This window comes from Manihot esculenta, chromosome 15 (assembly GCF_001659605.2).
Source record: "Manihot esculenta cultivar AM560-2 chromosome 15, M.esculenta_v8, whole genome shotgun sequence".
NCBI lineage: Eukaryota > Viridiplantae > Streptophyta > Magnoliopsida > Malpighiales > Euphorbiaceae > Manihot > Manihot esculenta.
Genome location: NC_035175.2, coordinates 1,638,096 through 1,652,049, shown reverse-complemented (window position 1 = coordinate 1,652,049; position 13,954 = coordinate 1,638,096). Strand labels below are relative to the sequence as shown.

Genomic DNA, 13,954 nt, shown 5'->3' with positions numbered 1-13,954 from the left:
GTCTGCTTTTAGTTTCTTGTGACAGCATTTTTAATCCTTAATTAATAGTGCAAGCATTGCCTCATGCTTACTTGAAATTGAACTTTGGTCTTTGCCTGCAGATTTCCAAGTACAATAATTCAATTCTCATGAATAGATCAATTCTCCAAAAACTATCTCATCTCTTTAAGCTCATGAAAACAGAGTTCCTTGTCAAGTGACAACAAATTGCCTAGTCAATATAATTTCTTGATTTTGCAATACATAAGACTTGCATAGTTAATAGCATCATCATTTCTTAATTAATAAATCATGGACTAACAACAAGCTTATGCCAGGGGAATGATGTCCAGTATTCCCTCTAGTTTTAAAAGCAATCATACAAATCAGGACAAAGTTAACGTTCTTACAAGTACTGTTAAGGAACGAAGAAAAAGAAGAATTCAAACTTGGTGAAGCAATAAATAATGAAGAACAGATATTAATATAAAAGCAGCACACTGCACACACTAGGATTGCTGTGAAGAATCACTTGAACTTGGAGGGTACCCAATTCCATGGCGCTTGTTAGGGAAGAACATGAAGATAGAGCCTGAGATTACACCAATAACTGGAGGCAACACCATGAGCAGAGTCTTCTGAGAGGACTCAAAAGAGGGGTAAAAACATTCCACAGTGTTAGAATCCAAAAGAGACAAAACAGCAAACACAATCACTGAAAAGAAAGCATGAACAAAGTCCCCAAACTGAAGCTTATATCCTGACATGTTCATTGATTCTGCATCTGCAGATGTCCATAGTCCCTTCACAGTTGCAATCCCATAGTGAGTGATTCCATCACTTCCAACATAACTGTCAGTGAAAGAAGAGAATGCACAAGAAAACCCACAAAGCCCCATGAGGATCCCACTAAGGTACTTGTTAATGGTGTGACAATGACCATTGTTGGTCAAGACAGGATTAAGGAACTGGAAAATGAAGACTGTTCCTGTAGGGAGGAGCTTGATGAGGTTGCCTACTCCTGTCAGTGTCCTGTCCTGGACTGATTTCTTGGAGCTGTCTTTGGCCATTGGAGAGTGTTCTTGTCTAGACTGAGGGCTAATTATAGAGAGCTATACAAAATATTTTCTCGAGTTTTGGGTGGTTTTGGAAGCAGATTTTGCAGGTACATATATAGACAGAAATAAACTGTAAGATAAGAGAGTTGAGAGGGAGGAAGAGAGAGTTGCTTGCTTCTACGTAAAATGGTGAGCAGCTGACACATGGGTTTGCTTCCACTCTTCGAAAGGGGTTATAGGCATCCTTTATAACCAAGCTTAGAAGCACTAAATTTGCTGCAACCCAATTGCCCTAAAAATATGATGGTGCACATTGCTTAATTTTCTGGTCATGAAATAACATATATGGTTCCATCAAACGATTAGGAAACCTTTCAGGTTGATTTTCTTACCAATTGTTGCCAACGCCTTTATGGTTGATTTTCTCACCAATGCTTGCGAATCCCTTTATGGAAAACCTCTACGTATGATTATCGTACTTATTCTAACAGTATCCTCAATCCCTTAGATTTTCAGAAACCTAAAGGAGTTGTTGAAAATTTTATGCGTGTTTAAATAGCTGTTTCGTGATGAAGATAGAACGTTACAAAATGAGATAATTTCCCAGAAACATAGAAGATTGAGCTTTAGAGTCGAAACTTTAATTTCAATTAATTGTCTTTAGCAGAAAAGTTTAAATGCGTGTTGGAGTAAGAAGAAGAATTTTCATATAAAAAAAAAAAAAGAAAGAAGTTTCGTTCACTTAACATGGAGAATGAAGAATGACTTAGACTGATAATATAGAGTCTATGGCCTCGTTTGATTGGGGCTACTCAACTGAAAAACTTGAAATTTCTAATAAATTGCAAAAATTATTTTTATTTAATGGACATTTCTTTTTTGACTTTCTAAAAAATAGTTTTTTTTTTATTTTTAATAAAAAAAATAATTACACCGATCTAATTAAGTTATTTTCTGAAAAATAATTTTTTAAAAAATAACATATTTAAATTAAATAAAATCTAAATTGAAAAAAAATGTTAGCTACTCTACTTATCAATTTCAAAGTGAAATTATAGAATTTAGTATCAATAATTATTACACATATAAAATAAAATAAATTGTGACATTTAAATTTAAATAATAACATAAAGGATGAGCCAGAAGCAAGAAGCATGGAACTAATGAAGTCATCATAATAAATTATTAGAGTGAAAGGATTATATTTAGATTTTATCATAAAGTTAAATATTGGTTGAGTAGAATAATCGAAATTTGGATTAACTAACTAATCATGCGTTTTATGCTGAATCCTTTTTTTTTCTTCTGATTCTTTCAACAAAATTCAATTATTATATTTATTTTACTGACCTTCAACCACTAAATCATGAAATAATCAAAGTCCAGTAAACGTGTAGTTTAATGCTTTAGAAAGTATCCAGATCTATAAATATGTTGACTTAAAAAAATACAACGATGATAATTTATTCACATTATTTAATAAAGCAAAGAAAATTAATTTTTATTATTTCAAAATTTTAATCGTAATAGTTTTTTTGGCAATTAAAAATAAATTACAATTATACGAAATTATTGAATAAGTCTAATATATAGATAATACAATGACCCAAAAAAACAAAACAATGAATTATTTTACTCAAAAATAAGATCGCTCAATTGTTTGAAAAAATTTAATAAACTTTACATTTTCATTTACCTATTGACATTTCCATTTTTCAATTTTCTAATTAAAATTTTTTCAGTCTAATAGTAAAGAATTCAACAAATCATAAAATTTAATAATAAATAAAAGCAAAGTTTTAAATTATATATTTTAATCTTTACTTTTAATTTAATATTATATCTTTAATTATAAAATTAAAAATCAAATACTTTTCATCCCATAATTTTTATTTATTTTATTTTATATATATATATTAAAGATGAAAGCAAGAAGAGTTCATTTAAATGGGAAAACTATAAGAGATATATATATTATAAAATCTCCCCTAATTCTCCCTAATTTTTCATCTTACTTCATATTATTATTGTACATAAGCAGTAAACTTCCTAACAGATTCACAAACGTCCTCCTCCATCATTCATATTTTACACTACTCAGCCCCAACCATTTTCCTAATTCCGCCCCACTCCCAGATACACTATCCATAAGCCCCAATACACAATACCCCCATATACATGATATACCCTCCTTTTTACTAATTCGTCCCTATACTTTCCCTGATTTTCAGATCTACCTACCGTTTTACAAAAAATCTCACGGGAGGATCCCATCGTCAAAAACCAGACGGATGTAACAGAGACGAAATTGGCAAGAGGTAGAAAGACTAATAACTTATTCATCCAGAAGTATGACCACCCATTTTATAGACGGATCCTTAAACGTCAAGTCGAAGTAAACGCCTGAGGTCTCTGGTAGCTGAGTCATCAAAACGGACTTGCTTTTTCTTCGAGAAAGACGGCAACGGGAGCGAGCTAGGTGCCGGCGATACTGCAAAAGCTGATCCGGCATACACATCGCACTTCCCGGTTACCGGAGAACTCAGGTCAACTATTCGGATCTGCTTCGGTACCATTTCTGGTTCAGGACCCAATCGATCCGTACCAGTGACCACCATATCACCGCCCAGATCCTTCTTCGAAACTGCCGCTGTTTCACTGCTACGGATCTTAGAATCAAGCGACTCCCCTCGTCGCAAAATGGTCACCTTCTCCATGAGAAGGCTGTTATTGTTAGCCTTCTGGCCATGGTAGTGATTTTTCGCGATCTTCAAATCATCAACCGAGTTCGACCTCTTCGAGATCGAGGTAGGCTCGGACTGGCGCTTTCTCTGGTCGGTCCTCTCAGAGCGCACGGCTGGTTTTCTGTTGAATCTAGGGTTAGAGTCATAGTACTTGGGGTTAGCATAAGAGTTGCCATAAAAATTCCTCCGGCGACAAGGAGAAACTCTGATCCGTTCAATTAAACAATCCTGAGGCCTCAAAATCTCAGTACCCATAGCTTCTACTTTTGATTTAACTTAAGAAAGATACAAGAGAGAACAAAGAGATGAAGAAATGAAATTATTTAAATTAAAAAGAGAGCAAACAACCAAAGTTGATTAGAAATGCTTTGCTCTTGCTTTGTATCTCTGTGATTCTCTGGCCTCTTTCTTCCTCATGAGAGGAAACGAAGGAAGAGAGGAGGAGGAGGAGGAGGAGGAGGAAGAAGGAGAAGAAGAAGGTAGAGGGAAGATGGGGATGGTGATTTTTATGGGGGCGCTCTGGTGATAGAAGAGGTGTGGCTACAAACAAGAGATGAGGGAGATATATAGGGAGGCGAAGGCTAAAGACATTTTCAGACAAAAGGTGGGGTTGGGTGGGAGCGTTCTCACCGACCTTCCCCCTGTTACGCGTCAAGTTCAAGAGATTGAAATTACAAAGAGAGTGGCCGCCCGGTTTGAGTCTCTCTTCAGGTGCTGACCCGATTCTCACTCTCTGACTGGGTCCATCTCGGAAATGCCCGTGGGGTCTACTAACGGAGTTACATAACTTCTAGGCGTTTTTCCCTTTTGTTTAGTTAGCATCAGTTGACGGTCGTAACGGTGGTGCAGAGTGGTAAGTTGTCGGCTTTCTATCTTTCTTTCTTAATGCAGAATTATTTTTGAGTGGGACCCAGTTTTGATTTGTGAATTGGAATTGATCGATCATCACCATCATCCTACTCCAATCCTATGAGGTTGGTTCCATTGTAAGATTGTGGTGCTCGATGACCCACACAATAAAAATCCTGTGCTACGTTTATGTTAATTCTTTCATTTAATTTGTTAATCAAATTATATTTTTTAAATAACTACAAAATTTAATGAATATATTTTTAAATTTTTAATTTAGTTTTCATTAAAAAAACAAAATTTTATTGATTTTAATTGGGAACTCAACCGTAATAGAGACGCTCTCCAATCTCCATGGAGTCTAACCTATGACCATGTAACCTGGTGACCAAACCATTACTTACCCATCCTTTTCAATCTCAGAATCACTTGTGCAATTGACAAAAATTTTTTTGACATGATTGCCGATATGAAACAATTCAGATTTGCTTTCAAAATAAAAATGAAACAATTCAGATTATCAGCCCTATTGGAATTAATTTTATATTATAGAATTCATTTTTATTATTTTTAAACTTATTTAGCAATTTATTTAAATCCAAATTATTAATTATTGTTGTTATAAAACAAAATACTCTATCACTAACTATACAAATTTATATAGTTTATATATTTATATTTTTTTTAAATAAAAATTAAGAGAATAAAATATAAAATCTTTCAAATTTATTTATATATATTTATTATTAGACTAAATTTATTAATACAGAATATTTATAATTATATATTAATATTATACAATTAAATAAATAATATATGCAGAATTATATATACATGTACTTTTATTTTAATAAAAATAAATATAATTCGATTCATAATGATTCTGATCAATTAATATAATTTTTTTAATTCAATTTGGAGTCATTGAAAACTCTGCACATCCGTAAAAATAAAGCAATGTTTGGCATCAAACAGGCAGGCAGCCAGCTGCATTCTTGGGTCCCACGATGGCCAAGGCTTAATCAAATTTAAATATATATGCCTATTTGATTATGATTAGTTATATAATATAATTTAAAACCGGGTTTGAACCAAACCTTTTATTCATTGAAAGTTATTTTTACCCACAATCCGTAAAATAAATTAATAAATTGAAAATATTATTTAAATAATCATGAAAGAATATGCCAAGTATTGCATACCATTGGAACGTGTTGAAAATAATTAAATTATGAAATTTGCTTAAAACTACAGGTCTGGGATATGATCTGACTAGGATTTTGGATTAATTAATTGATTTAACACATACATATTTAATATATGATTCCATGTCATTGTGTAGTATTATAATAATAATACATCATCTTTCAAAAAGCATTGCAATTTGGCCACTTGCTTTGCATTCATTTCTATAAAGTTATTATTAAAGGTAATCTTTTCTTTTTTAAAGCAACAAATCATTGAGAGTTATTGCTTAAATACATTTCCTTTCTTATTTTTTTTTTTTGAAATAGGGGTCGGGGGAGTCGAACCTTAGACCTTTCAAGGCTACATGATGTACTTTCCACCAGGCTAAGCCTTGGAGTGCATTTCCTTTCTTATTTATATTGCTTTTTTTTTAATATTTCATATTTTTAAAAATAGTATGAAGTATATTTTTAAATTATGTCATAGTGTGGTAAATTATATTTTTAAAATACGTTTGATTTGGTCAAGGATTGTAACATGCGATTAAAAATATTATTAATACTTAAACCTACTTAGAGATAATGCAAGGAAATCTTTAATCTAGATATGTTTGTATTAATTAATTGAGTGATTATGCTTGCCATTAGGGATATGATTCAGGGAGACAGGGACCAATATTAAAGATTTTCTTTTCCTAATTAATTTGATTCTGATTGAGACTTAACACAATACTTTATTGTTATGTACTATTTAAATAATTTTAATATTTTAGAGTTAAATCATCATTTAGAATAAAAATTTATAAAATTGAAGTTTCTTGTATGGAATGAAAAGAATTCAATGTTTAATTTTAAAAATTTTATTTAATAAATAAAAATAAACATAATTTATAAAAATTCATTTATTTTTTATCATAAATTTTCTTTTTTCCAAATGAAGATTATCGATTTCTATACTTAATAAATAAATCACATTTTAATTTTTAAATTTTAATATAATTAATAAATTAATTTTTATATTTTTAAAATTTAAAATTTAAATTTTTTGATAATTAGAAAATTTTAAGTTTTACCTTTAAATCTCTTTATAATCAAATCGGTATAATTTATTATAATTTAAATATTTTAATTATTTATTTTTTATTTAAAATAACATTTCAATTTTAATTAATATTTATCTATAATATATTTTAATTAATTTTTAAATAATACTAAATAACTTTTAAATATATTGTGAATTTGAGAGAATAAAACATGAGATCTTTTAAATTTATTCAGATACACTTACTATCAGATTAAATATGTGAATATTATTATCCATTAACGATGAAATAATTATAATTTTAAATAAATTAAATATAAAGAACCTTAAAAATAATATAAAATTATTATTTATATTAAAAAATTAAATATTCATAATAATATTTTAAATATTGTAAATATTTTTTTAATTGATTGACTATTAAATTATAAATAAAAAATGTTTGATTTTAATGTATCAATTATAAAAAAAAATTTAAATCTTTAATTTTAAAAATGTATAAATTAATTTATTAATTATATTAAAATTTAAAAATTAAAATATAATTTATTATTTATATATATATATATATTAAATAATATTAATATTAAAAATATATTTAAATCGAAATATTTATTTTGCCCTTGAAAAAGGGCAAGTTTGGATTTTCACGCTGAAAACCCTTTATTCTCTGCTAAAAGAAGGACGAGTGGACCTGGATTTTCTGGTCCCATCAATTCTTCAATAATTTATCGCTACAAATAGGCTTTTTCCACGGGGTCAACGTCAAACAAACATTTTCCTTTTTTTATTATTATTTTAAAAATTTTAAAAAGTAAATTGCAAGGAAGTGAAGATATTCTCCTGTCTGATGCCTTATCTTTTTCAAAAAAACCAAAAAAAAAGAGTACAAAACTTCCATAAAACAGTGGTTTGGGAAGGAATAGTGGAAACATCCTCCTAGAAAAGAAAACAATAATAATTAAAGTTAGAATCTTTAATTGTTTATGCCTTTCAAAATGATTCAGTCACCTTTGGTTAATGCACACCACATACACCTGTCTCACAGCCAATGAGGACTCCACCTCTAAATTAAAGTGCGGGTAACATTAGTATTCCCTTTTCTCACTTTTGATTGCGTCTCTGCTCCAAATTTGAGTACTATCATTGTCATCTGTTTATATCATGGATTTTTCTTTTTTTTAGCAAATAAGAAATTTGTTATTGTTTCTGAGGGTAATTTATTTTATAGTTGATCAAAATGTAATGTTATAATAATAAACAAGTTCATCTCTAAAATTTCATTATATTTATTATTAATTAATTAAAAATTGAGATTAATTTTTTTTTAAAAAATTATATTTCAGAGATTAAATTATAGAATATTTTATCTAATCTGGTAATTAGGTTATATCCTGATGATAAAAAGTAAGAATATAGTAAAATGTGGAGCATAGAATGTCCAATAAGATAGGGCAGCGGAAGGGAATGTGGAAAGTCCAACTACGCAGGGCAGCTGCCACATTTATGGACTCCTTTCTTACTTCTTTGCCTTTATTTTGAGTTGTAATACTCAAAATTAATCCAACTCCAAATGAAAGCCGCAAGGCCCAATACGAACCCCTACTTCAACCCGCGTGAAAGGAATACCGACTACGAAAGGCCATCTGTTTGAGTGTTTTATTTATTTATTTATTTATTATTAAATTAAAAGGATAATACTTAATTATTTTTCAGATGCAGTAATGCATTTCAAGGCATATGTGAAATGGGTTAGACAGAAAAATATAAAAGGGCGCAGTAACATAAACCAAAAGCCCAATCTGAATCAAAACAAAGCCACTCTCCCAATTTGATGCATACAATTAAATCATCCGACTCGATAAGGCATCGTTTCCACCGGAGCACCATTGAACATGGTCAGTGGCGGAGCCAGGAGCTTCCCTTTGGTAGGGCATCGGCTGCGCCGCTGCGACACCTTCATCCCCCTTCAAAGTATTTTCCGGTCGCCGGTACAGCACGTGCCCCCTTACCGTACCTTTCTTCTGCGGTAATATTATATCAAAAAATCGATAATGATAATTAATGAGACACCCAACCTACAAACGTAAATTATCAATACCATACAAAAAAATCGACAATGACGACCAACAATACACTAAATTCACATATTCAAAACATTTTAAAAATTGTGATAATTCACATATTCAAAATACTTTGAAAATTGTGATTCATTGACATGCATATATCCACCACCACTGTTAAAATATCGAATTCTGTGAGGCTTGTATTGATCTTCACCGCTAAATCAAGCACAACAACACCATGCAAAATCGATAAAGGCAGCAGCTAACTATTAAGTAATACAGAAACAAATATATAAAATAAGCACACATAAAAAAATTCAGATAAACCTTGGTGAGGAATGGAGGTAAAACGCGCAAAATCAAATAACAAACCATATTCAAATCAAGACTATCCATGTTTCAAACAAAATAGACTAACAGGGAAAAAGAAAATCTATAAAAGACAATAATAATAAAGAAAATCGGAATCAAGCAACCCTTGCCAAAGGGCAGCGGTGCCCACCGATCATTTGTACTCTCTCTCCCTCAGATTTTTTTTTCTGTGTATGAAAATATACAAAAGAAACAATAATAAAAGAAAATATACGTTAAATTATTGGATAGTTAAAATTTATGTGTGAATAATCAAAGTCAACTCAAACGGCTTAGTGATGAGTCAAATACGGATCGAGTAAAATTTTAATTCTTTTAATTATATTTTTTAAAATAAAATGGTGCATAATTTTATATTAATTTATTTAAATTGCTTTTAAAAAATATTTAAATTCTTTTAAAGTGAATGACAAAAACATTAATTAAAAAAAATAATATAAAAAAATTAGTTAAAAATAAAATATCAATGCAAATATTTATTTTTCTCTCTAATTTTCTCAGTGCCATATTTTCCTTTTTATTTGCTAACGTTTAAGAATTGTCACTGTAGCTATTTAACAAGATCAAATACTAATGATTTCGTTGGAATTTAATAAAAATCCCAAGGTATTTTTGAAAGATCTGTTGATGCAAAAAGAGAGATTTTTGGGAAGTTTGCTCGATCTTCCCATGAGACATTGTCTACAAATGCTTCCATTGCAAAATTCTTCCCTCAAGATAGGCTTTTTCACAACCGCAAGCAAAGGCTTTTTTAGAAAGCAACTGTGTGCCTAATTCCAGCATTGCTATCCTCATATGCTCCACACAGATACGCAAGTTGTTGTTTAAACTTACAATTATCCTAATGGGATTTCCTTAATTGCACCCCTTTAAATGTTTAATAAATATCTCTAATTGTTTATTGGATAAATTATTATGTTAAACTTTCATCCTCTTCATTTAATAATTAATTAATTTCCTGAGATTATTTATATTTATATTTGTCAATTTTCATGTAACTCAGAGATAAAAGAAAGTGATTTAGTTTTGATTATTTATATTTGGGTTTCTCCTAAGGATAAAATTGAGTGCTCAACATGCCAAATCCTAAAGGGCAGTAGTGTTAACGTTGGACTTGGTCTTTCCTTACAAACCGTTATTGATTCCATTTTCTGTTATCTTCCCCTGTTGAGAGAGAATTCGTTATTGAAACGTGGCAGAAACCCAATAGGACCCCATTTTACGTGCTTGCTTGCAAGCCTTCAATTGGATTTCTTTTTTAAAAAAAATCATTTCAAGATGATGAGCATGAGCTCTTCATTAATATATGCTAGTATTTAGTATTTTCCCAAAAATGAGGAGGAAACAATGATAGATAAAGCCGAACTTTGTGCATCAAAATCAGGTGAATTGTCCAAGAAAACTAACAAATATTAGAGAAAACCAAAAGAGAAATCAAGCCAACCTCTATTTACATTTCTTCCTGTCTCTCTTTCTCCTTGAACGTTCCTCTCACAGATTTTTCCTTGGCCTTGGCCTGCTTCTCTGTTTTGGTCGCCTCTTTTGAGATACCATGAAAAGTGTCCCAGAACCTTCAGATTCTTCCTGGTACTTTCCCCCCTCTCCTTTTCAGTTTCTGCTTTTCGAAAATGGCTTTGTTGATTGTATTGTTAACGGTTTCATTTTTCCTAATATTAATTTTCTGGCTGCATTGTGTCTCTTTTTATTGGCTTTCTGAGCATGCATTGATTTCTACACATTGCTGATTTGTTTCCCTCTTCTGCATTTTTCTCTTCTGTTATATAACATCTTACGTTCAATCTAATGAGTTTCTTGTGCTTTCTCGCAATTTTCTTCTGCTATTTCATATATGCAGTTTTGCTTTTGGGTTAATATCTCTTGTTTTTGTCATACTCTTCCTTGTCCTTTAATTGATACCAAGTTTTTATATTGGCAGCAATGGTTCCCAGGACACTGCCAGAGAAGATCAAGAAAATGCAGCTATTTCTGTTACAGGCAGAGCATTAAAACGATATGGGTTCTCTGACTCTTTTTCATCTAATGGTATTTTATCTGCCATTGTTTTTTTAGTTCCTCTCCAATTTGACCTTTTTTTTTTTTTTCTAACTTTTTGATTGTATGATGCTAGAATTTGTATCCGAAATGAAATCTGTGAATTTAGAGCAGCAGGAGGGTGTTGTAGAATCCTCTCCGAGAGGAGTTCTAGAAGACTGCACGATTAGCTTAGAATCTGAAACACCCTCCAAAGACAGCACTAATAGCTTAGAACCTGAAACAGCCTCCAGGGCCAGCACTTCAGGATCAGAGGTTGCTATTCATTGGCGCGAATTCTTTCGTGGATTGAGGAAGGGAGCTGCAAGACGCATTCAAACCTTTCCTCCTCCTAAAAAACATGCTCCTAAGCTTACCCGAAGTAAAACCAAAAGAATTAGAGAAGAGTTGATTCCAGTTATAAGTACTCCTCTGGAAACTGATCTCTACTGTCTGAAATCTTCTTGGAGAAATTTTGCACTCTCAGAAATAAAAAATGCAACCAGTAATTTCAGTCCTGGTACGTATCTAAATTCAGCAATTTTTGATGTTTAAATATCCAATCTAAAAGAACTATGGTATTTTTGTAATGTTGTTGTTGTCTTGCATGTTACAATTTGTTTGTAGAAAATTTGATTGGAGAAGGAGGCTACGCTGAAGTTTACAAGGGACAATTATTAGATGGGCAGCTTGTTGCTATAAAAAAGCTGACCAGAGGTTCCCCAGAAGAGATGACTGTTGATTTCTTGTCAGAGCTTGGGATGATGGTTCATGTTGACCACCACAATATTGCTAAAGTGATTGGCTATGGAGTTGAAGGAGGGATGCATCTCGTGCTTGAATTGTCTGCCCATGGGAGTCTTGCATCCATACTTTACGGTTTGATCTTTTACTTATAAATTTAAGCGTTTCACATCCTTACAAGCTCCCTGCTGGATTTGTATATCAATTCATTAATTGCCACTTGGTTATAGGGCCAAAGGAAAAACTGGACTGGGGAATCAGATACAAAATTGCTACCGGAACTGCTGATGGCCTGCATTATCTGCACGAAGGCTGCCAAAGGAGAATTATTCACAAGGATATCAAGGCTTCTAATATATTGCTTACTGAGGATTTTCAGCCTCAGGTAAGTATTCAATTCTGACACTTTAATCATGCAACACTGAAACCTTTGTCTACCTTCTGAAGCTTTTTCTCCATATTTATGCAGATTTCTGATTTTGGGCTTGCAAAGTGGCTACCTGAGCACTGGACTCATCACACTGTATCCAAAGTTGAAGGGACATTTGGGTTTGTAATCCGAAAATTGGCTTAGTCTCTGAATCATCTTCTACCCTACTAGTTTATCTCATTTCATATCATCATGACAGTTATCTTCCTCCTGAGTTCTTCATGCATGGCATAGTGGACGAGAAGACAGATGTTTATGCTTATGGGGTGTTACTATTAGAGCTCATTACTGGAAAGCAAGCAATTGATAGTTCTCAGCAAAGCCTTGTGATGTGGGTGAGTGTTGCCTCTTTCTGCCTCTAATACTACTGCCAAGAACTTAAACGAACTGTTTCTAACCATTGGTTACAGGCGAAACCTCTGCTTATGAAGAACAGTATCAACGATCTTGTGGACCCAACTCTTGCAGGTGCCTATGATGAGGAACAGATGGAAGTTTTGGCCCGTGTAGCTTCTTTCTGTATACATCAATCTGCAGTGCAACGACCTCAAATGAACCAGGCATGTTTCTTAATCTTACAAATGCTAATAAGAAAACTCTCTCTAGTTCTGTTTATGCAATATTATTTGCTTTGGTTTTGCGTTTGAAGCAGATTGTAGAGATTCTAAAGGGAAACAAGGAAGTCTTGGAAGAGGTAAAAGAGATGCAGAACTCTATGCACCAAAGGACATACTCCGAGGAGCTCTTTGATGCAGAAGAATACAACTCAACAAAGTACCTGAGCGATATGAGTAAATACATGGAGGTTATAATGGGCGAAGGTGATGAGAGTTCCGAGATTGCAGAAGCTGAAAGTTAAAAAAAATTTAACCAGGTTGTTTATTCAATGTATCTGGGTTCCTGATATTGCTCCCACAAGCGAAATGTGGAGCTAAAATTCACTGAGATGGAGACAATATCACAGGAATACAACAGTTTTGAAGAGGTTAAAGCTGTGAATTAAAATAGCAGACAGACCAATTGATGTAGAAGCAATTGGACGACATAGATATTTGTTTTGCTATGAAGTTGAGTATATAAGGCTTAATCTTGTAATAGATAATTTTATTTTCCATTTTCAATTTACGTGGAGAAAATTAAGATGCATTTTTCTTCCATGGTACTCATAAATCTGGTGGCCAAATTTTCATGTTGTTCATTAGATAATTTAAGCCCTCGTTGCTTATGCATTTCCTGATTTAAGAACGGAAAATTATTAGCTGTAATGGCTTTAATTCAGCTGTACCTACAAATTATTGAATCTGTGAGTCTCAGATTTAATTCGTATTAAAAAATTGAATTTTTTTTATTTACTATTGAATAATTTGATAATCTAAGACCCCTCTAAAGCTCATTGCTCTTTAAACTTTCTTGTTTTTGAAAAAAAAAAAAAATTGGAAGGAAAAAAAGTAA

The 13,954-nt window shown here is 32.0% G+C and overlaps 3 protein-coding genes across 3 annotated transcripts; 1 reads left to right on the top strand and 2 right to left on the bottom strand.

Annotated features, from left to right (window-relative positions):
• Positions 1-250: 250 nt before the first annotated feature.
• Positions 251-1,949, bottom strand: LOC110601386 (protein DMP2). Its single transcript, XM_021738497.2, has one exon. It carries the CDS (start codon positions 1,047-1,049, stop codon positions 489-491), a length of 561 nt encoding a protein of 186 aa, XP_021594189.1. The 5' UTR covers positions 1,050-1,949; the 3' UTR covers positions 251-488.
• Positions 1,950-2,977: 1,028 nt separating this feature from the next.
• On the bottom strand, positions 2,978-4,332 carry LOC110602367. Its single transcript, XM_021739865.2, has one exon. It carries the CDS (start codon positions 4,034-4,036, stop codon positions 3,416-3,418), a length of 621 nt encoding a protein of 206 aa, XP_021595557.1. The 5' UTR covers positions 4,037-4,332; the 3' UTR covers positions 2,978-3,415.
• Positions 4,333-10,634: 6,302 nt separating this feature from the next.
• Positions 10,635-13,645, top strand: LOC110602538 (receptor-like cytosolic serine/threonine-protein kinase RBK2). Its single transcript, XM_021740080.2, has 9 exons — positions 10,635-10,884; positions 11,234-11,340; positions 11,426-11,848; positions 11,956-12,207; positions 12,303-12,457; positions 12,542-12,621; positions 12,702-12,837; positions 12,913-13,062; positions 13,155-13,645. The coding sequence occupies exons 1-9, from the start codon at positions 10,850-10,852 to the stop codon at positions 13,359-13,361; spliced, it is 1,545 nt and encodes a 514-aa protein (XP_021595772.1). The 5' UTR covers positions 10,635-10,849; the 3' UTR covers positions 13,362-13,645.
• The last annotated feature ends 309 nt before the right edge of the window (positions 13,646-13,954 follow it).